This window comes from Colossoma macropomum, unplaced genomic scaffold (genome assembly GCF_904425465.1).
Source record: "Colossoma macropomum unplaced genomic scaffold, Colossoma_macropomum, whole genome shotgun sequence".
Classification (NCBI taxonomy): Eukaryota; Metazoa; Chordata; class Actinopteri; order Characiformes; family Serrasalmidae; genus Colossoma; species Colossoma macropomum.
The window spans coordinates 9485376-9510450 of record NW_023494793.1 but is presented as its reverse complement, the minus strand read 5'-3'; the positions used below and the strand labels follow the sequence as shown (position 1 = coordinate 9510450).

The following is a 25075-nucleotide window of genomic DNA, read 5'->3' as shown; positions in this document are numbered from 1 at the left end:
CCTGTAACGGTGAAGTTTTAGTAATGAAGACGGAGACAGTTTGGGTTATTTGTGTGATTACTGAGTTCTAGTGTTTGTTAGCAATGTTAGCCTCATAGCTTCATTTCTACACTAAAGAAGCTAAATTTGGACGCTAAAGCTAAATGACGCTGCTGATCAACTACTTTTAGGGTAAGTGGAAAACGGTCTATTTGATTTTTCGCCAAACTTTTCCTTTAAGTAGTTCGCAGCTTAATCACATGTTTGCCAGTAATAACTTTTGGGCAATGCAAAGAAAAGAAAACCAATCAGTCACTGACTAACATAAACCCGAAATAACTGTTTGTTTAATCGGATTAACTCTCCGAAGTTTCAAGCTACTGCTTTCACTTTTCTATACTATTCACATGTAATTATATTATTGTATACACTAATGTAAATGTATAACGTAAACGAGAAATAATTAATATCAAGTTACACCATGCTTTCGTTACTGCTGGTGATAACTGCACTTTCTAAGGGTTAAAGTGATGAACTGATTCATATTTGCCATGGATTTCACTGATTGCTCTGCTTGCTGCCTCTGAGGAACATCAAAAAGGAGTATTAGTCTGCTAAACCAAACTCAAATCAACATAAATCACTGCCTTTTAAACCTCTGTGAATTAACTCACTTGCATAAGACAACAGTCAGACGGTGATCTGAGCACGTTTGTGTGTAGAGGGTGTAGAGTAGCACAGGGGTGTGATTTTATCTGGCAGAGACCGACTTTGCTCTTTAGCATTCCCAACTCAAGCACCCAGACTTTACAACAGACTGAAACACACACACACACATTTCAGCTTTTGCCTGAGGTGGGACAAGTACTGAAAAGTACAAGTGGGCTACTGTAGTGTTAATTCACATTAATACAGGTAAAAGACTCAATGAAGAAACTCTATATAGGCTTTATAGGTTAAAAAACACTGAAATAATGACTTAATATTCACTTTTCATCCCTGTAAAAAAACAGCATAGACCAGCATGGCTGTTGTGTTTTGGATGCTGGTCACAGTAATGGATGCTAATATGCTGGGTGACCAGCTAAGCCAGCACCAGACCGACACTAGACCAGTATAAACCCATCTTAGAATGAAACTCATGCTGGTTTGTATTGATTTATTTAGTAGGGAAGAAAGTCTAGCACTCAAAGTTAATCCATTAGCATACCTTGAGTGTTAGCTTACATTGGTTAACTATGCTAGCTAACAGGCGTTTGTAGTAAAACAGCTTTTATGCTGCATTTAGCTCAACTTAAAGTGGGCACTATATCGGTTTCGATGTTGCCTTCAAGCTAAAGCGAAAAGAAAAACACAGACGCCTCCATGAAAGCAGGAATTGTTAGCAACAAGCTAGCCAACTAACATTAGTGATATGAGTGATATTCTTGATGGAATTACCTTCTCAAAACAGCAAAATGTGTCAGTGTTACAGATGAGTCTGTAGGTCTAAAGCAAATACTACTGAAATCTCATTTAAAAGTAGAGATTTTGTACTTTATTACTGTTAAAAGTGTGACTAGCCATGTTGTTATGATGTCTAATGCTTGGAATTAAGGACACTTTCATGGTTTTCAGGTAGGGTCCAGTTCAGGGGATGATTTCTTTGTTTTTTATCCTAGTCTGAATGAGAAATACCAGGTTATAAGCTTTAGTAAATGCAGCATGAAATCTTTTACATTTTACACATTGCTTCATCTAATTAGCCTGCAAGCTAAAATGCACAACGTTTTACTCAAAATAGTGCTGTAACAGGAAAAAGTGTGCCTAGAGTTCACATTTATATTTGCCTTACCAAAAGAAAGTTCAAAGATTTTATTATTTTTTGGCTATGCAAGCTGAACCCATTAGCTTACCTTGAATGTTAGCTTACATTAACTAAGTTAGCTAGCTAAGAGCAACTCACAATGAAACTTAAGGAAGTGGCTAGCTCTCAACATAACACCTTTTGATTTCTTCTAATTTTTCTTTACAAGCTGAAAGATTCTGTTTTTCATGAGTGGAATGAGAAATGAACCCAAGCTAAAGGTGCTGTGATTTAACTCCTCACAAAAGAACCATATCAGAGAAATATCTAAAGTCTAAAAGGTGTGAATGTGTTTTCACCGCCATCCTCTCAGTTTCTTGGCCTGTGTCTCACCCCACCCCAGGCCTATTCGGGTGACACCCAGAGAGCACCCTCAAACTCTTCCTCACACACACACACACACACACACACACACACACACACACACTCATAAACACACTTTTCAGATGCCACTGTGTGATTTGTTGGGTTCAGGGTTTCACAAATCAAGCCATGAAGTCAGATCAGACCTGTCTGCTGGCTCTGACAGCTTTATGCCTCAGCCTCCAAGCTATAGCTCACTTAGCCCAGCCTGCTTCAGCTATGCTAATAACTCCACTGTCTATGTGCTTGTTTGACCCTTTATAGGGGACACATGCCCCCAGAAAGAGCATTTTGACGTTGTGGGGACATTTGGGTGGTTTTACAAAAACCGCAGCTTTAATTAGAGCAACTAAAACAAGACAAGATTTGATTTTGCTCCCTGAGGTTAAAGCAGTAGTTCAGTCAAAATTCCAGTTTATAGTAGTTTCCCTTTAGGCCAAACATGCTCAATCAACCAAGACACGTTTGGTCTTAAAAATTCTCCCTTGGTTTTACACTGAAGCTACGAGGCTAATGTAGCAAACAAGTATGTCCTGTCAGTTAGCATCATGCAAACTGCATAGAGAAAGCATCACACACTTGCCTCAAATTACCCAACTACATTTTGATTTATGGTCTAGTCAAGTGGTTTTAATTGTCATTCTTCAATGTAATTTATATACATTGGAATGAAATTTCAGCCTGCAGGCCTCATAGTGCAACACACAACAGCAGCACGTTACACAGGACTGATCACACAGATTCCAATAAGTGGAACCAATTTCAGGAGAAAAACATCACTCTCAGCCTTCTGGAAGTTCTAGATATGTCACTGACTGTGAGTACGAGTGGTAGCCTGACGAGTCAGAAATAGAAAACAGTGGCAGTTCTATGCCAGGGCTCTTTACTGAAGGAGGAGTCACTATTATACTACTACAAGTTATATGCTAAAATGCCTGTTACCAGCTTAAAATAAAGCATAAAGTGTCTTTTACAAGCTTCATATGTTTGTGTAAATCTAGAACTGCTAAAAACTGCTTGGTAGAACTGCTTCTCTGAGTTTTGACATTAATGGCCTGAAGTGAAGGCCTAGCTCTAGTAGTACACGGTTCGCCACTGATAATACTGTTTATGGCACAACTTTTACCTGTTTTTTAAAAGATACAGTCAGAAAGACAAGGATTCACCCCAGAAAAACAGGAATAAAAACGTGTGCTACTGTCTTTGTGTAACTCAGGGCAGCCCCTGCCATTCAAACTAATAACACACTGATTACACTCCAAACCAGCTCCGTCTACTCACAGAGACTCTATTATGTAGGATGTAGTCTGCAGTAGCCTTTGATTACTCTGTAGAACGTAAGAAAATAGCACCCAGACAGCCACTCTGAAGCACCCCCACCTCACATGCTTAAGTTTCTCTCTTGTGTGCTGCTGCCACTAAAGCGGTGTAGAGAAAAATTAGAACTCAGTAAGAGCATTCAGGCTTGTTTCTCAAAAATACACTAAGTACACAAATGCGACTAGAGCAACTATTTACACAGTAGTGAAATATAGACTGTATGAGCCAATATGCTGTTTTTGCTGGTTTGTTTTATGGTTGAAAAGCAGAATTTTATTTCATGAAATATTTTATTGAATACTATTATAAATTATTGCAATTCTAACATTTCAACATGGATGCAATTGAATTTCCACATTCATGGTCCATACAAAAAGCTATAGTTAAAAATATCTTACAAGATATTAAATTCATATTTTGAAATGCAAACAACACGTTGTCACTGTGGGGCAAAATTACCAAAATGGCAACTTCACAGGAGAAGAAAAAAACTTTCTGAACTGTCATTGGAAGCTGAACATGATTTTTTTTCTATGTCACTGTGGAGTATTTCTCTTAGTCAGTTCATGAAAATTTAACAAAATGTAAACAGCAGCTGGCATTTTCAAATTCTGTAAAAAATTGGCATAAGGTTTTTGATCAGTCAACAACAAAATAGGAATATAATTCATTTTTATAGGGTGTATTTTTAAATTCCTTAAAGATGTGAATGAAGGAAATTTGTACAGCTGCTTTGCAGCGGAACAAATGTGGTTAGTGCTTTCTGAATAGTCACAAAAGAAGCCTTGTTTCATATGCTGGAGGGGAAACTCAATAGATTCAACATTTCATCTTAGCCTTTTTTGGCATTTAGCAAAGCTAAAAACAGTAGTAGCAAACAATATGAGGCCAGCATAGCTGGTCACCATAGCTGGTCACCAGCTAAACCAGCTTAGTTGTGTTCTGGATGCTAGTATGCTGGTCAGCAGCAATGGATATTAATGTGCTGATCACCAGCAAAATTAGCACTTGTTGTATTTTGGATATGACCATGCTGGGTGACCGGCTAAACCAGCTTAGACCAGCTTAGACCAGAATAGAGTTTATGCTGGTCTGTTCTGGTCTTTTCAGCAGGGATGTTGTTCATACTTTTGCACAATGCTAATTACCAGATTATAGTTACATGTTAGCTTCTTGTTAGATGCATTAGCCTCACAGCTCCAGGCACCAAACTATGACACAATTTGGGGCAAAGTAAAGATTTATACATTTGGTTTTTGCTGAACTGTCCCTGTGAAGGGGCTGTTACTGGTGTTGGTGAGTAGAATGGCCGGTTTGTGCTGCAGGGTGTGATCAGGATTACTGCACTGATACTTCACTAAACACTGCTCACCCTACTGCAACTGAGAGATTCGCTTATTTTAACAAAGAGTTTCTCTGTAGAGAATTTATCCAATTCATCTGTTTAATCTGGGAGTTAGAGATGTGTGTGTGTGTGTTTGTTTTGAAGAGTCGTCTGGCTAATCTGACCATCTGTTTCTTATCAGCCCTCCTTTTATTTTTCAAATTTGTGAATTTATTTATTTGTGTAAAGGATCCCAGTGAGCCGCAGGCGTCCCCTCCACTCTGTGGGGAGTTAGATAACACCAGACCCACCTACAGAGACCTGTGTGTGTGTGTGAGTTGTGTTTGTCAGATTTAGTCTCAACAGATTTAGTCTCAGCACACCACAAACTCTAAAGTGGTGACTGACACGTCAACAACTCTAAAACCACATCCATCTACTCTACTGTTCAAAAGTTTGTAATCACTTGTCGTATCAATATTGCTGCGTTTTTATATCATTGCTGTTGGGACAAACCCGATATCTTATTTTCTGACATAATTTAAAATTGCCGCCTGCCTTTTAGCATTGTGTCAAAATTTCATGATGAATGGAGTAACAGAAATGGCCCAAAACTACTTGGAATAAATCAATTCTCCATTAACTTCCATTAAAAGTTCTGAATGTTTTTTTTTCCTCTTCAGTAAAGTTGAGTTTTTGGAGGTTTTTGCGACGATCTAATAATAGCTTATACAGTGTATATTAAAGTTAGTAGTACGTTATATGAAGTTAGACACCAGAAGGTATTTTAGGAAATTTTGGTCAATATTTAAAGTTTTAGAGAACTAAACTACTCAATGTGTAAATGATATATTAAATCATAAATAATATACTGTACTTACATACAGTCATTATACATTAAAGTAATAAACTACAAAAGTTTTGCTTTATAGGTACTTTTTGATCACCAAATTACAACCCCTTATTTAGCACCAATCCAGCGGCTCCCTCTTCTCCTGCTGGGGCTGAGTCTCAAACTGCTTCCTTCTCCCTACATAGTGCACTATGTAGGATTTAAATACTGGATCCTGCAGCCTAACAGCACAAAATATAGCTAAGAAATAGTCATTTGGGCTCAAAACATGGACATTTGAAGACATTCAAGTGACATTTGTAGACTTTTATACTGCCGTTTTACAGTAAATCATATCGTAGGTACTTTAATTTAAGCCTGTGATATTAATGATGGAGTTGTTTAGGATGTGGGCTCTTTTAGCCTGTTAGCTAGCTGACCAGCCTAGTTCTAGTTAAGAACATAAGTCTCCAGCCCCTCAGTTTAAACAAAAAATGGGTTCTTACTTCTTATATATATATATATATATATATATATATATATATATATATATATATATGCTGCTCACTCATATATATATATATATATATATATATATATATATATATATATATATATATATATATATATAGTGATATGGTAGTGTGTGTGGCATCTGTCTGTGTGAGATAGTAGCTGACAGTGTGATGGTCTACCTGGTCTTGTTCTTGTTTGGTTGTTAGGAGGCCCATTTTCTCTGTATTTTGATTATTTAATAAGCTCCTAAAAAGTTATAACTTATTTTTCTTTGACTCTCTCCTTCCTTGTGTGGATTATCTTATATCTAATCTATTCCGAAACATCTCCTGAAAAATCAATAGTGTGTACATGGCAGTAATGGCAGTTTTGACTGGATAAATGGATAAATAAATGCAGAGTGGTCTCTGACTTTTGTGCAGTATTGTCTGCATATGCTTATGTATGTGTAATGTGTGTGTGTGTGTGTGTGTGTGTGTGTGTGTGTGTGTGTGTGTCTCCATTAGGGGGCGCTGAGTCAGTTGGCTCTTTTCCAGCCCCACCGTGGCAGGAAGCTCTGTGTTGTTTTTGCCAGACAGTCTTTGGCTGCTGTTGCTCTGTGTGTGTGTGTGTTATTTTCTTCCGATACAGAGCACCGGGGTCCAACAAAAACAGCTCACAGGGGAAGGGGGCTGCAGACAGGGCTGGGGCAGGGCGGAGGGTAATGAGGGCAGAGCGTGCGCTGCAGGAGATCCTACTGCCTGCAGAACAGACTTTAGCATGACTTCTGTACCCTATAACACTAATAACACTACAGCTCAGCTCACACCTGTCTTTTAGTCTATTTCTTCAGTGACTTTCTCTCTCTGTAACTGGTTTATGTGTTTCGTTTAATCAGCTGATATCATGTCAAAAAAAAATGAAAAAAACAAAAATGGAAGTTTTGTTCTGACAGAAATGATATATAGTTTATTAATGTGAAATTATGTACACATTTGAATCGAGTGAAATACATCACTTTCAAGTGCTCGATGTAAATGATGGTTTAATGAATGAATGAATGAATGAACTATCAGACAGTAATATAGCAACATTAAATAATCATGATTCCCATAAGAGAAGCTGCCATAGTGCTAAAACTCTTAGAACCTCTCAAACTGCAGGCCTATGGTTAACTTATTAATCCTCAGACTCATTATTTACTAACTACTATATGGACCATTCTAGTGAATAAGTTCAGACCATTCTAGTGAATAAGTTCAAACTGCCCTTCCACCGTAAAGTGCAGAAACTATTTAAAACTACTGAAAAACATCAATGAAGTATTCAGACCTTAAATATTTAAAGGTTTATGATATGACCTATTTAAAGTGAGGGCATTAATAGAGATAGTAATAAGATAAGTATGTAGAAAATCATCATTGAATCATCTGTCCCAAACCCTAACCCCTAAATTTACACTCATCACAAATTATACTTAATGTTTTTGCATTTTTTCAATGGTTTTGATTTTGTAAAACACCTTTTTTCCCATTGTTTTGAAGCAAATGTGTCATAAATTCTCAGTGTGTAACATTAAGAATTGTTACTACCGAAACAGTTAAATGAAAAATATGATTTTATGTGCGTAGAACTGTAAAAAGCTGTTCTTAATAGTCATGTACTAGCTAGCATTTTTGAGTTCAGCTCAAAATTAGCTTAAACTGTCACTACTGAAACATTTGGTAAAGTTTTGGTAGAGTTATGATTGTTTTGGCAGTGACACACTGGAATGTTCAAACATAGATAAAAATGAAAATGATTAAGGTTTAGAGTCACTCAATGTGAAATGATTTTAGTCTTAGGTTAAGGTCAATTAAAAGTCTGAAATGTGTTTTTAACTCTGACTTTGAACCAGTTTGTCAGAATGACCCATATATTAATCAATAACTGCTATGAAACTAATCTGTAATTTGTGCAGACACCCCTTACAGGTCCCTCTGGGTTTGAGGGGTTAAAGTGCTTCCTGCTGAATCCATCATTAAAAAGTGATTTGAGGAAAAAGTCTTGTAGGAGTAATATCCCCTCTGGGCCTGATTTGCCTACCGTTGACCACAGGTCAACAGACATCAAACAGGCTCTGAGAAAAGCTAGTAAAGCGTGCCATGATTGGTGAAATCCAGTGATCCGTTAAAATAGTGTGCTGTTGTCTGTATGCGCTGACAATTTTAACACATGTCAGAGTCTCTCTTTCCCAGTAAATGCCACAAAACGGCTCACGTGCTGTTAATAAAGCGTAGAAATGAGTTGAAATTGGGTTCTGCAGATGTTCCCCCATCCCACACCTTGCACGCAAAGCTACAGACAGGGCAAAAGTTATGGTCTATAATATCTCACTGCTCTAGACAAGTTCAGACCAGAACGTCTAGCCAGTGCACTGCACTCTGCTAGACTCAGCTCCACACAGCACAGGCCATTCACACATACAGAGCCAGTTCTGCATCTAACTGTCGGAGCAGTTCAGGGACAAAAGGGGTGCATTTGAATCCCAATTCAGCTCTAACTGGAGCACTAGAACGTCTAAAATAAACAACTACACTCTTAAAAAGATGGTTGTATAGTAAAGACAATGATTCTACATAGAACCATGAACACTTAATAACCATTTGCATGCTTAAAAGGTTCTTTGCATGGTGAAATGGTTCTTCAGATAAATGGAGAAAATGTTGTATATGGTTCTACATAGAACCTTTTTGAAAATGCTTCTATGTAGCACCAAAAAGGTCTCTTGGATTGTTAGAAGCTAGATATAGAAGAATGCTTGATGAAAGAATCATATACAACACATTCTCCATCAGTCTGAGGAACCATTTCAAAGAACCTTTTAAGCCTGCAAAGGTTTCTTTGAGTGTTCATGGTTCTATATAGACTGTCTTTACTAAAGAACCCTTAAAGAACCATCTTTTTAAAGAGTGTAGTCATGTTTGATTTGAGTGTGATTTAAAGGCCCAGTTGGGAAACGCTCCGAGCGCTGGGCTATTTTTCAGGATTATGACTCGAGCTTTAAAGAACAGAATACTAATAATAGGACAGACCCAATCAGAACGTTTGTAAACATAAAGCTTGGCTTCACCTCTGGGAAAACTCGCATCCAGACAGCGGGGAGAGCAGCTACTTTTAAGCAGCAGTAAGTACTGACAGAACAGATTGAACCAAAACACTGTGCTGCATTTCAGTCCTGTTAAAGGGGAATTCCACCCATTTTTTCTAAAATTGCAGTGTAATTCACTCACTTAAGTAATTCAAAGTCATTAGGAGTGGTTTGTTGTGAAATGGTTCATTGTAGAGAAACGTTTCAGCTCTGATTTCTTTACAGTGGTGGTGACAGGAACCAGGGGTCGAGATTTATGAACACAAAGATAGCAATTTTTATGTGTTATCCAAAACCACCAGTGAACCTACACGTGTCCTCCTACAGTGAGTGTTTATACTTGTTGTTTATAATGATAAAACAGTGGTAAATCTGAAAAGAACATGTTCTCTTCAAGGACTGCTTTGCTGTACAACACCCTGTGTGTACCTCCCCATAAACAGATTTTTAAAAATACAATCATATCATAAAATAATGACTCAGGCATCAGGCAGCGTATTCATAACTATTTCGTGTAATAACTTTCTGTGAAGGAGCTTTTAGAGGCATTAAGCTCTTCAGACGTCTGGTTCCTATCACCACCACTGTGAACAGTTCTGACTGTGTAGGTGTTGGCATTATCCACCTGGAAGTATGTTCTTTACTGTAACACTGATCCAGTGGAATAGAATAGAATAGAATAGAATAGAATAGAATAGAATAGAATAGAATAGAATAGCTTGTGCTGTCATTGTACAAGATTCAGAAGCAACTTCATGAACTGGATGCCTACAGTTGCATGCCAAAGTTTGCATACCCATGATCAAATTCCATGTTTTGTTGATTTTCTAAGTAAACATAAATATTAAACTCAACAAATTAATAGAAATTGTGCTAAAATTAGCAGAAAATGCCATGTTTAAGGTACATTTTCTGTAGAGGGTGTGTTAACTTAATTTTCATTTCAAAAATCAACAAAACAGGGAATTTTTTCTCCGTTCTTATCGTACGCATTAAATTATATGCAAGACATCTATCCATATACACATATATGCATATGAATACACACTATATGTCCATTCAAATTAGTGATCTACTTAATGAATGCACCCGTTGCTAATACAAGCATTCAGTTAAGCACCCACAGCTTGAGAATGGATGCTCTGAAGCAGCTGTACATGAGCCTAAGGTCACCATGCCCAATGCCAAATGTTGACCAGAGGAATATAAAGCCCCCCTGGAGTGATGGAGCTCCATCCAGTACCTTTGGGATGAGTTCCATCAAAATATGCCTTATTCCAGTCTTAATGCTGCTATTACCACCATACAACATAATACCCAGTATTAAAGCTTATATTTAATTTATTGGTTTATTTTAAATGGAAAAGCATCACTCAGAGAACCTTGTATCTCCATTTTTGTCGTTTTTTGTTTTTGACATAATTTGAGAATACATAATTTGGCCTTTACACTGTGTGTAAATTTCATAAAGAATGGACCAAAATAAAAGACCCAAAATTACTTGGAAAAAAGTTGAAAAATGTTTTTTCCTTCTCCTGTAAAGTTGTCATTTTGGAGATAAGAGGTTTTCTTCCAAAAACAGCGATATTTAACCATCTCAGTGAGGGAATATCACTGTTATAGCAGCCTATAGAGCCTGAATTCAGCCACAGAAAGGGGACTGGTGAGAATCCCAGCTGATCAGAGAGTTCAGGGCCAGACTGAGATGACCTGAAGATGACCACACTAATGAGGTGTGAGATGAGATGATGGATTAGTCCCTCGTGCTTCCAACAGATCCTGCATAATGTCTTATAAGAATAATAATACACACTTCAAATGCGTGTTGTGATGATCTCTGCTGTGCTTCTTTTCCTGCATTCTGAATGATTTCTGCAGTGCTTATTTCAGGGTGTGGCGCGTGAAGAGCGTGTCGTTAGCTGGGCACTTGAAGCACAATGCGTCGTTTCCTTTCGCTTCAGTTTATTTAGTAAGTTTGCTTTTGTCTTTATCATGTTAATTAATCCCAGGGCTCGAGAATTAAGCTCACATCGCTCCTATCTAACGTTTCATCTTCAGACAGAGGCCGTCAGAGCCCCCAGAGATACAGTGCGCCTTACCGCCCCTGACTGAGGGCTTCACTTCACACCGCACGGCGAGTTAAATAAGAGCGAATAAAGAGAAATAAACTGGTATCCTAAAGGAGAGGAAGACTGTGCGAGGAAAGCGGAGTCATTACCAAAAACCGCCGCAACAGTGAACAATCTAGATATCTGTGAGATGAGAAGCGTGTTTGGACGAGAACAGCTCCTCTCAGACTGAGAGACTGGGCTCTAGTGGAAGTGGAACCGCTCGAGCGCCGAGAGACGCAACTTTCGGCTGCGTCCCAATATGCAGACTTAGTGTTCTAGAACGAGTTAGACCACAGAACTGTCACTAGCTAGAATGCAAAGATAGAACTCTAACTAGAACACTTAATTTAGAATTCTAGCTAACTAGAATGCTAAGCTATGTATATAATTCTAACTAGAATGCTAAGCTATGTATAGAATTCTAACTTGAACGCAAAGCTATGTATAGAATTCTAACCAGAATGCTAAGCTATGTATAGAATTCTAACTACAATGCAAAGCTATGTATAGAATTTTAACTAGAATGCTAAGCTATGTATAGAATTCTAACTACAATGCTAAGCTATGTATAGAATTCTAACCAGAATGCTAAGCTATGTATAGAATTCTAACCAGAATGGTAAGCTATGTATAGAATTCTAACCAGAATGCTAAGCTACGTATAGAGTTCTAACTAGAATGCTAAGCTATGTATAGAATTCCAACTAGAATGCTAAGCTATGTATAGAATTTTAACCAGAATGCAAAGCTATGTATAGAGTTCTAACCAGAATGCAAAGCTATGTATAGAATTCTGACTAGAATGCAAAGCTATGTATAGAGTTCTAACTAGAATGCAAAGCTATACATAGAATTATGACTAGAGTGCTGAATTTAGAACTTTAGACCACTTTGCCAGAACTTCTAACAACAGTGCAAAATTCTATGCATAGCTATCATTCATTTTAATTAAAGCAATGTAATCAATCAATTTAATGTGATGTAATCAGTTTCTGAAACCATTCATTTCATTTATTAATGTTTGTTTTTTCACATGGGGAAGCGATTAATGAATAATTCAACATTCTGCAGACTCTGCAGGGCCTCTGAGGATCTGACTAACCCATCATCTCACCTCACACCTCGTTAGTGTGATAATATCATCTGCAGATCATCTCAGCCTGATCCCAAACTCTCTGATCAGCTCACATTCTCTCCAGTTCTCTTCACATCCGGGACCTTTTTTTTCTTTTGGAGTTTATAGACTGCTGTGATGACGAGGTGCCCTGTCCAATGGCATTCACACATGTTTAAATGTACTGATATTTAAAATGAACAAGTATATTTTACATAAATAAGTGTATTACAGCAGCACTAGAAGTCCACTAGCTAGTGTCTGAGTGTGCATATTGGAACACAGCCTCAAGCCGCATAGGAAATAAGGTGCTAATGCTGAGCGCCAGCTCCTTTTACATTATAATTTGGTTCCTTTGTCAGTCTGTGGTTTTGGTAGGAACCTGTCCGGTTTCTGTCCAAACTTGATTTTGGGGACCATGAGACCACTGGAGTAACTACCACCAGTTTTGAAGGTGGGCTTACCTTATAACTTTTTTTAATTAAAATTAAGAGAGAGCAGGACTATTTCTGACTACTGTTACTGCTTTCATTGGTCACTTCTTCTATGAATCTTGTATTATAGACAAATATAAAATCAACCAACTCATTTGGTTATGAAATAAACTGACAGCCAAATTATGGTGAGCATCTTGGTTGCTTTAATCTAAAATGCTGTTGAGCTTCTCCTTAAAAAGTTATGGTAGAGTGCTGGAGCCTATAGAGAGGGGAAAGCAGGGGGCCTTTTGTCAGCTGTCATTTCAAATCTGACTTGAAAGAAGCCCACACCATTACTTTTTCATTAAGAAGAAAAACAGAGTTAATTCCGTAGTGTTGACACACTCTGAGAATGGAGGGGGGTGCTGGGACACCATGGTGGGTGGGAGTAGGCCGGGGGCATGGGGGTGGGTTGGTGGGAATGGGATGGGGGTAGAAAGGGTGGGTGAGAGTGGGGTGGGGGTTTTGGAGGTGTGGTTAAAAGAGAACAGGGCTAGCCGGCAAAGAGGGAGTGGTGGGCTGGCCAGGGGGGTGTTTAAAAAGGCACTCTGTTTCTCCTCCCTCACTCAAACAGTCTCTCCTGCTCTCCACGTGCACAAGTTTCTGTCTGTACTCCCAGAGAAAAGGGAACATTTGTTTTTGCAGTCTTGCAAGGTCTGTTTCTCATGCCTTTTACATTTTAAAGACTGGACTAAACCTTGTCAAAGAAGGTTTTGAGGACGTTGAGAAGGTGCAAGAACTTTGAGAAGCTTTGGAGGACTTTGAGAAACTTTTCTGAGCTGAGAAATTTTGAGGACTTTGAGAAGATCTGAGAACTTTGAAAAACTTTGAGAAATTTTTCAGGATCTCCCAATGGATCCCACGGAATACCCCGACACCTATGACTACTATGAAGACAACGAGACTGCATGCGACTATTCAGAGTGGGAACCATCCTACTCCCTCATCCCAGTGCTGTACATGCTCATTTTTATCCTGGGTCTGTCCGGGAACGGCGTGGTCATCTTCACCGTCTGGCGCTCCAAGTCAAAGCGTCGTGCAGCTGACGTTTACATCGGCAACCTGGCCTTGGCTGACCTGACCTTCGTGGTGACCCTGCCACTTTGGGCAGTATACACAGCTCTTGGGTACCACTGGCCATTCGGAGTGGCCCTGTGCAAGATCAGCAGCTACGTGGTGCTAGTCAACATGTACGCTAGTGTCTTCTGCCTCACCTGCTTGAGCTTTGACCGCTACCTGGCCATCGTCCACTCGCTGTCCAGCGGACGTCTACGTTCCCGGGGTGCCATGCTAGCTTCGCTAGGTGCAATCTGGCTGCTTTCCATGACGCTGGCCATCCCGACCCTTCTCTTCCGCACCACTGTGGACGAAGCGGACAGCAATCGTACCAGCTGTGCCATGGACTTCAGCCTGGTGGCCCTGAATCGGCGCCACGAGTCGCTGTGGATCGCTGGCCTTAGCCTGTCCTCCTCAGCCCTGGGCTTCCTGCTGCCATTCCTGGCCATGACCGTGTGCTACTGCTTCATTGGTTGCACCGTCGCGCGCCACTTCAGCCACCTGCGCAAGGAAGACCAGAAGAAGCGACGGCTGCTCAAGATCATCACCACCCTGGTGGTCGTCTTCGCCTTCTGCTGGACGCCCTTCCATGTCCTCAAGAGCATGGACGCCCTGTCCTACCTGGACCTGGCGCCCACTTCTTGCGGCTTCCTGCACTTTCTGCTTCTGGCGCACCCTTATGCCACCTGCCTCGCCTACGTCAACAGCTGCCTGAACCCATTCCTGTACGCCTTCTTCGACCTGCGCTTCCGCTCGCAGTGCCTGTGCCTGCTGAACCTGAAGAAGGCGGTGCACGGCCGCATGAGCTCCATGTCGTCCACCCTCAGCGCCCAGACCCAGAAGTCCGAGGTGCAGTCGCTGGCCACCAAAGTGTGAGAAAACGCAGGGGGGAGGGAAAGGGCAAAAGGTGAGAGGAACCCAGGGTGGGACACATGGAAGCGGCCAGACGGCTGGAACCAACCTGGCTGGCTTCGGCTTGGCTGGGCCGAGCCCTTATAAGCCATGAATGTTGCTTTGACTGGATGAGATGAGATAATGGACATCTAGGTTTCTATCTCTCTCTTTCTTTCTATGTCTTTCTTTATCTCTCTCGCTCACTTAAAAGTGAGAAAAGGGGTTTCTAGCCCCCGTAGAGCTACTGAGGCCAGTCAGCATTTGTGTCATAATGAACTGATGACAGAAACAGACTGCTAAGTGACTAAAGATATGGACTGCTATGTGCTATATGTACAGTATGTGAATAATACATAGGTTTTGTGTATTCTACTGTAAGAATAATGACGTATGCATGTGTATATGTGTATGTATGAATGTGTGTGTCTTCCTGCTATGTCTCATGCACAGATGTTGACAGAAGATTGAACATAGACGTGCTATTCTATAGCATAGCATGCTAATTCAATATTCAAATCTAACCGAACCATGGAGACACTAACTGCAGAAATCTGTGGCAGGAATTTGTGGCTTGTATGTGAATTGTGTGTGTGTGTGTGTGCGGGTGTGCATGCACTGGTCTAAATGGACAAATTGTACAGTATTTTCATACTATTTTTCTGCTAAATCGACAACTTCAGAAGTATGTTTAGTGTCTGTAGCACTTGTGTAAATGAAGATATAAAAGTATAATGCTTGAGAATGAAGCCTGCACCCTGGGTGTGCTTGTGTGTTTGTTTTTCTTGATGAAAGGTTCAAAGCATGCGTGTCCTCTTTTGTGGGGGGGCGGGGGTAGGGCTGGGGGGGGGTGCATGGGGGGTTGGCGAGTAACTGAAGTCAAGGTGTTGCAGCTTAATTAGATAGTTTTAAGAGTGGTCAGTGAGACTCGCTGGGAGGAGACGGGGCAGACAGGCAGATGGCAGCTGACAAATGTCTCCGGGAACGAGGGAGGGAGAGAAAGAGGAGGGGGGCGAGGGTCCAGATAAAGGATGCACACAGAAAAATGAACTTGTTTTGACGATGCTGCATTTACTGCCATTGCATTTTATGTCGCAGTAACAAAAGTCCATCTGACTGAATAGAAATGTGAGGCATTAAATTCAAAAATCATTTTAATTGGAGTGCCTGGTTTATTTTTCACAGCTTTCTGTAACTAACTACTGTATTAAAGGCAAATGATGAATCCAGGACTGGTGTTGTGCTTGTTATTGTGTATCCTCACTGTCATAAGAGTGGAAGGGGAAAAATGTTCTTGACTTTAAAGGGGAATTCCATCAGTTTTCAAATATTTTGCATAATTCAGTTATTGAAACTTACTGATAATAATTGAGTGGTTTTATGTGAAGTAGTGCATTATAGAGAAATTAATAGCCATTTTATCTACTATCCAAAACAACCAGAAAAAAAAAACAAACATTTTTTTACATTGTGTATAAATTTCATGATGAATGGACCAAAAGAAACGGCCCAAAACAAAAAAAAGTCTGGTTCCATTGACTTACATTAAAAGTAAAATATGTTTTTTCCTTCTACTGTAAAGTTACCTTTTTGGAGATATGAGGTTTTGTTCTGACAGCAGTGATATATATGTGTATATGTATATATGTGTGTGTGTGTTTTTTTATATATACATATAGAGACGAGGTTTTGTTCTGGCAGCAGCGATATATACAGTGCTCAGCATAAATGAATACATCCCAACAGATTCGTCAGAAAACCTTTAGTTTCCTTTCAGAATCAACATTTTCTATGGGATACTTTACTACAAAATACTCCCACAAATGTAGTTCATTGATTGCAAACAAGATGTGTTAATTTGCCACAAAAAAGTAATTTTTCTAACAAATTCATTCAAGACCATGTTGCAAAAATGAGTACACCCCAATGAAAGTCTTAGGAGCACAGCTAAAGTTTAGACCACAAAATTCTAATTAACAAGAATTCAACCACAGGTGAGTCTACTTATTAATTAAACAGGTGTCCAGCAGACAGTTGACTATAAAAGGGCGTTACTTAACAAAGAAAACCCCTTCCCATTTCATGCTGTCATCAATGGCACCACATGGAAATGTCACAAGACCTGCGAAAAATAATTTCTTTACACAAGAAAGGTGAAGGCTACAAGAAGATCAGCAAAGCTTTACTCATCAGTCAGAATACTGTAGCAAAAGTGATACAAAAACTTAACAAAGATGGAACTGCAACCATCTCCCAAAGATGCCCAGGCCATCCATGGAAGTTATCACCTAAACAGGAGCGTCTTCTGATGAGAAGTCTTGATGAAAATCGCCGTGCAATTTCACTGCAGTTAGCTAAAGAAATAGAAAGGCAATCTGGGGTGACTGTTTCCCGTGACACAATACAGCGTACACTGCACAGGAATGGCATGCATGGGTGTCGTCCACGAAGGAAGCCTCTCCTAAAGCCCATGCACAAAAAAGCCCACCTAGATGCCCTTGGTTGTCATGCACTTTTCCAGCATGACAATGATCCAAAACACACATCTAAGGCCACTGTTGCATTTCTGAAGAAGAACAGGGTGAGAGTGATTCAGTGGCCAAGTATGTCTCTTGATCTGAACCCAATCGAACACCTATGGGGAATTCTGAAGAGACAAGTTGAGCAACACTCTCCATCTAGCATCCAGGCTCTAAAAGAGGTCATTCTTGAAGAATGGGAAAAGACTGATGTTTTAATATGTCGCCAGCTTGTTCATTCCATGCCTAGAAGACTTGGTGCTGTCCTTAAAAATCAAGGAGGTCATAGAAAAAAATACTAGATGTAGTAGTTTTTGTTGTGGGGTGTATTCATTTTTGAATCAACTAATTTGAGTAAAACTGAAGATTTTGTAATCTAAGTTATATTATTAACCTTACTTCCATGGTTATAGGTCAAATAAATGTTCTATGAAACTTAGTCTTGTCAAAATTTTGGAAATTGTTCTTGTGTTCAGTGGGATATTGATTAAAATCTTACTTTTCAAAGGGGGTGTACTCATTTATGCTGAGCACTGTGTGTATATATGTATATGTATATATATGTATATATATATACATATATGTATACACGCACTCACATATTTCAATAAACAATACACAGTACAATTAGTACACGAATAAATTCAAATTAATGAATCAAATCAAACATGATTAAAAGATACAGAGAAAATGGGACTCCTAACAACTGAACAAGTCCTGCTAGACACCAAAACTGCCCCCATCAGATAAACAGCACTTAAAGCTTTCATCTTTGAGAGAGAGGAGAAAATCAAGCTGCTTCAGATCTGAAAACATCCACCGGTGTTTCTGTCCATCCTTCCACTGAGAGAAGACGACTCAGCGCTATGGGTCTGAAAGGATGTATAGCTGTTCAAGAAGCCTCACTGAGAAAAGGAGACGGACAGCAAAAAAGAAAAAAATGCACTGTAACACTAAAACACCTGAGATATGAAGTAAGGTCTTATGGACTAATGAGTCTAAATTTGAACTAGAATTACTTTAATTGTAAGAAGCAGAAAATATAACCAACTTCTAAGATTTCTCTGAAAAACTGAAAGTGAGTCGCCTGAAAAGAATGGAAGCTGTAATAAAGGTAAAGAGTGGAAACACTAAATACTGAAAAATCTGATATAATATTTAGCTGTTGAGGCCTCTGTGTAATTATCTGTTATGTATGTTTTCTGCTCTTTTCTTTTAAATAAATGAAGGGTGGTCTCTGACTTTTGCACGGTACTGTATGTACAGTACCCCAGTATTTAAACTGAGTGTGTTGGGTATTTCCAGTAATATAGATCAGATGGATGTGGCACTGCGTGTATTTGCTATCATCATGTGTGTGCGAGAGCTTCACAGGGTTGTGGGGTGGCTTGTGGTGTCGCTCAAACAGAAAAAGTGTCACACATTCCTGCGCTTCTCTCGAGCAGATCAACTCTGTTTATCAGACACACACGCGCATGCAATCATGCGCAAATGTGTGTAAAACTGAGCAAGCACTCAAATGTTTATTAAACTGCTGACCTTGCTTTGCTTCTCACATACAGTCGTCACGAATTAGGACGACTGTTAATGTAGGTCATTGAAAACTAATTTTTAATAAAAGAGTTTGTTATAGTATGTAAACAAGTTTCAAACTGTACACTTCAGCGCATTCAGTATATATATATATATATATATATATATATATATATGGAAACAAAGCTGCTAAAACAGGCTGCTTTGAATTCATTCTTTTTGTGATGTCACAAAAATCAGCACATTTAACTATAACTCCCTCTTCTGCCTACAGTAGTTTAGCTGTACCCATTCACATTGAAGTTATATGGAGTATTTCAGCACTTACTGCCTCTGAACAATGCACAATACAGGGCCAATCAGAACAGAGCTCATTTACATATATCAGTCTAAAAGCCAAAGAACTGAAAACAGCCCATTTTATTAAAAGGGATAATAATTAAAGTGTTTTCTAGGTTTATGAAACCATCCAAACTTTGTAAGTGGACCTCAGGAAAAAATATAGGATGGGGCTCTTTAAAGCTGACAGAGATATTAAAAAGGCACATATCATCCAAAACTAATTTTCCCTAACTCTTTTGACGTTTGACATAGTATGTAAATACTGTTAGCATCAAAATCCACAGTCCATACCAAACATTTATGCAAATTAAGCAGCATAAACAGCCCATTTGAACTCACTGTTTTTGTGATGTCACCAAAATCAACTGCCTCATTTTCCTATAGCAGTGTTTAGCCCCGCCCATTCACACTGAGGTTATAAGGAGTGTTTCAGCATGAACTGCTTTTCAAACAAGGCACAATACAGGCCAGCCAATAGAACAAAGCTCATTTACACATATCAGCAGTGAAAACAGTCTGAAATCCGAACTGAAGAGAAGTTGAAATGAAGTGACTGTTTTAGTGCACCAACTCATAAACATTATAAGTGGAACTTGACATATTATGTGAACATATTATGATAAGTGGACGAAAAGAAAGGGTCCAAAATTACTTCACAAAAATCACATTTTTACTTCTCCTTTAATGTAACACTGTTTGAAATAAAGGTTCTGTGCAGGTACATTTTTCGTTCATCAAGGTACAAACAATGTAAATGTTCCCTCAAAGGTATAACAGTGGTTTTAAGGTCCAATTGTGTATCTTAAATAGGTTTTCCAGGTGAAAAGTGTGTATTTGTACCTTTTAATTATCTAATGTTTTAAAACAGAACAATAAAATAAAAACCCTGGAGACGAGACAGGGTGTGGAGTCAGTACAGCTATTATAAATAGAATTTCAATGGATTATGGTACAATTGTGCTCCCTGACTAAAGGTACTCAGATGAACCCTTGAGGGAACCACCCCAGTGACAACAGGGGCACTGCACCAGTGACAGTTTACCTTTATTTCTGACAGTGTAACATTTAAGAAGTGATACGTTAAGATAAAAAACAGAAACTGGATGATCACAGCAGTTCTTGGGCAAGAAAATGTCTTTCTTTTTTTAAATACAAGGTCACGTCCTGTCTGTATATCGTGGCCTTTTGATCAACAAGCCAACAGCAGAGACTTAAAATTCAGATTTTAAATGGTATAAAGTTGCAAGGTTTTGATATGACAGAGACGAGATATAAATAGCTTTATTTTATCTGTTAACTGTTAACAATTTTAATGGTCTAAGTTTAAAGTGCTAAAAAAGTCAACATCCAATGAAAAATGGTGTCTGATGTACAGTAGTGTAAACTGGGTTGAAGAGCAGCAGTTTGTAGTACGTTTGAGGAGTTTATTTTAATGGAGGCTGATTGAAATCTGGTTGGTGTAAAAGTGCTTTTAAATGTGGCTAAGACCCCCCCACCAGACACCCCCCCACCCCCACCATCTACCATTTACCATGAGATGAAAAGCGGCTTTAAGGGTGGGCTACAGCCCGCTTCTCCAGAGACGCCAGTTCAAGATCAGGTCCTACAGCAACTCCCCCAACACACACACACACACACACATGCTGAACCAGCGTGAGGTCAAAGATGAGTGTGATTTATCGAGAGTGACACTGTAAGGCCCCATCTGATTCAGAACTAATGAGCTGAGATGAACCCTGAAATGGTCAAGAGGCCAAGTTTAAGCCTCACTAGAGCTACTGAGGCCAGTCAATATTTGTCTGCTGTGACCGTTACAGAAAACGGGGGGAGGAGGTGACAGAGACAAGCACACGTTAACAGGCATATCCTGTGTGCTCATCACTTTACACTGAAACAGATCAGAGAGAGACAGAGACAGAGACAGAGACAGACAGTGAGAGAGAGAGAGAGAGAGAGAGAGAGAGAGAGAGAGAGAGAGAGAGAGAGAGAAAGACAGAGAAAACAGAAAGAGAGAGACAGAAAAAAACAGAGAAAAAAACAGAGTGGGAGAAAACAGATAGTGAAAACAGAGAGGATAAAAAGATAGAGAGAGAAAACAGCTGAGAGAGAGAGAGAGAAAAAAGAGAGGGATATAAAAGAGAGCACAGAGGGAGAAAGAAAGAGAGAAGACAGAGAAAGGGGGATAGAATCAAAGAGGAAGAGAGAGAGGAACAAACAACGAGAGAAAGAAACTGAAGAGAAATCAACAGAAAGAGAAAGAGAAAAAAGAAAAAACAGAGGGAGGAAGAAGAGAGAAAGGGAGAGAGAGAGATGGAGGAAGAGATAGATAGAGGAGAGAGAGAGAGAGGTGAGAGAGGAAGAGAAAGAGAGAGAGAGGAGAGAGAGACAGAGAGAGAGGAAGAAAGAAAGAGAGATGAAGAGATAGAGAGGAGAGAAAGAAAGGAAAAGACAGAAAGAAGAGAGAGAGGTTGAGAGACAGAAAAAGAGAGGGTGAGAGAGGAAGAGATAGATAGAGAAAGAAAGAGAGGGATAAGAGAGAGACAGAGAGAGAGAGAGGATGAGAGAGAGAAAGGGTGGAAGAGTGAGAGAGGGAGAGAAAGACAAATAGAGGAGAGAGAGAGTGAGAGAGAGAGAGAGAGAGAGGAAGTGATAGAGGGATGAGAGAGAGATGGTGACAGAGAGAGAGAGAGAGAAAGGACAAGAGACAGAGAAAGAGAGGAAGAGAGAGAAAGAGAGGTTGAGAAAGGGAGGAAGAGTGAGAGAGAGGGGGAGAGAAAGACAGAGGAGAGAAAGAGGAGGGAGAGAGGAAGAAACATGGAGAGAAAGAGAGGAGAGAGAGAGAAAGGAAGAAGGAGAGAGAGGAAGAGAGAGGGGGGGTGAGAGCGAGATGATGACAGAGAGAGAGAGAGAGACATAGAGAGACACAGAGAGGGAGACGATGCTTTAGCTGGTGGTCGTAGCGGGACGTCCCTGCAGAGCGGCGATTCTCCAGATAAACATCTGTGGATTGTTTTTGGCACGTCTGTCTGAGACGAACACAAACACACGGGGCCATCTGGGCGAGAGAGATATGATGAAGTAATCTCATTAGCCGTGTAGTCTGGTCAGTGATGTCATCTGAGAATAATAAAGCTACATTACTGACAGTACCGACAGAGCTGAGTGGCTAATCCACTAATTTCCACCAGGGGCCAAGTTTTACAACAGGCTTGAGTCACATTAGAGGAAAGAAGCAGAACAACACAACAACATCTGTTCAAACTTCGAACACTCCATCTGTGCGGTTCTAGGTAATGAAACATGATAGTGTAGAGTAAAAGACGGGAAGGTAAAAGTGTTTGCATGCTGAAGAGTCACACTAGTTCTGACAGCGTGATGGTGGTGGTCTAGTTTAGTGTGAGAATGTTTTGGTCAGTAGGGTGGGGGCCGTTGACAGCAGACAGAAAACAAGCTCTGACGGAAGGGCGCTATCTTGCTTGCGCATGAGTGTGTGTGTTTGTGTGTGTGTGTGCGTAATATATCACTGTATACAACTTCAGTGGCTTGATAAATGGTAAGAGGTTATTTCAGTAAGATTAGGACTGACCACAGAAAAGCAGCATGACTCGGATTATATTTACCTCTACTTGCGTGCACATGCACATTCAGTACTGCGCAAAAGTCTTAGGCAGTCCTGAAAACAGTTTAGAGTTATTTATCTCAGCAACAAGTTGGTTTGTGCCACGAAAAACACTATATAACATTAAGAAGAATACTGTTGGAATAACACAGGTTTGGTTCCAGCCATTGTACGGATTTGGTAAATTCCGTCTGCAGGATAACTGACTTAAAGGGGAACTCCACCGATTTTGCAAAATTACTCAATCATTCAGTGGTTTACATGTAAACAAAATCATTCGGATTGTTTTGATGTGAAATGCGCCTTTCCAGAGAAATTTACTGAGTCAGAATTGTTCACTATTATAGCGCTAGGAACCAGATGTCCGATGCATTTAATGGCTCTAAAAGGTACATCCTACTAAGTTATTACACAAAATGGTTATAAATGCGTATAAATGCTTCATACCAGAGACATTGTTTTGTGAGAGTTGTGTTATGAAGTTTTGGCCTAAAATGTATTTTAATATAAACTATTACTCCAGGATTACCTCTGTTTCCCCTCTCATAACCTCACTTTCAACTGAGATCAATGCGCGCACATGACTAACGCTGGGGTGGTATCCGATTCAGTTCCTCCTCAGTGTTGCTTGGCGTTGTTTTCTGTTCAGTGGATGCGCCGCCTGAGGACCTGAGTTATCAAAGGGAATGTGAATTTGAGGGGAAACTGAATCAGATACAACACCAGAAGCTTTTGTTTACAGTTTTCTTAACTATCTGTGGAAGATGGCACGGTGTGTGGTGGGCTTTCGATAAGGTCTGTTTCCAAAATGTCGTAGAGCCAAATTGATTTGAGCCAGAACACACAAATGACTTGCAGCAGCTTGAAGAGGAGAGAGCAAGAGAGAGAGAGAGATTGAACCAGCCGGCACTGAAGCAGAAGAACCCAGAGCGAATGGAAATTGATGTGTCAACAACAAACTACTTGCTACTCTGTTTACCTGTTTATAGGGCAGGACAGCAAGGTGCAACTGTGATCTATCACAGCTCCTCTGATGAATAAGTTACTCAAGTAAACTATGAGTGTGACGCAACACCGCCGACCCAAACAACACTAAACGCATGTAGAGCACGGGAAATACTACAACTCTATTTGCAAAAAAGTTGGGACGCTTTGAAAAATGTAAATAAAAACAAAATGCGCAAAATGTGCAAATCATTTAAATCCTATATTTCATTGAGAATAGTACACAACAAATCAAATGTTGAAAAAAAATAGTACCCAAAAAACAAATTTATTCAAATTTAGCACTACTTTACCATTGTCAGTGTGACATATAATACCCTATAAGACACATAGTTCACTGGTTATTTTGGATAGCAGATAAAATGGTGCTTCTCTGTAATTCAGCCAATACACTGTGATGAATTCAAACCTTATAGACTTTGTCAGGCATGCACAGCATCAGCAATGGGCACAAGTTTAGTTTTATTTATTTATTTATTTATTCTTGCCGTCTGCTGCCATAAAAGCATGTACAAACATTTGTGGGTTTAGTGGGCCATGATTATTAAATAAGATTAAATAATTCTATATAGAAAGGGCTCTACTTTTAAACTAGATTCTAATAGTATTAGCTTTAGATCACTCAACATACAGACACAGTAGTTAAAAGTGTAACAACAGGCCTGGATTATCAAGTTATCAGCCCTTGGGCACATATATTTGGTAGACCCCTACTTGGCTACCTTTTTTGGGTGGACAGTGAATTTTTTTATCACACAAGGCCTATGCAGCACCACGATGGCAGCACACTTACCACAGTGTTATGCACAATAGCAAGATTACGGACACATTATATAACAATAGCACAGATTAGCTTAAACCCAACAACCAATGCAACACTTCCTCGTAAACCATGCGTCCACTATTCACAAGCAAAACATTTATCCCAGCGAAGACAACAAATTAAAACTGGACGAATTGGATGTACTTAAAGACAGAAATAATAGCAAGCTTAAAAACTGAATTTTTGTTTAATTTATATCTTACCTTTGATGACAGTTTGCAGATCATGATGATGGACAATTAACACAGGTGGTTGCATTTTAGACTTAGCCTTGGAAATGGGCTTCATCTACTCTGC

General features: G+C 39.6%; 1 protein-coding gene across 1 annotated transcript; it reads left to right on the top strand.

Moving 5' to 3' along the window:
- Positions 1 to 13450: 13450 nt before the first annotated feature.
- Positions 13451 to 16166, top strand: aplnra (apelin receptor a). Its single transcript, XM_036578424.1, has one exon. The coding sequence runs from the start codon at positions 13843 to 13845 to the stop codon at positions 14920 to 14922; it is 1080 nt and encodes a 359-aa protein (XP_036434317.1). The 5' UTR covers positions 13451 to 13842; the 3' UTR covers positions 14923 to 16166.
- Positions 16167 to 25075: the final 8909 nt, after the last annotated feature.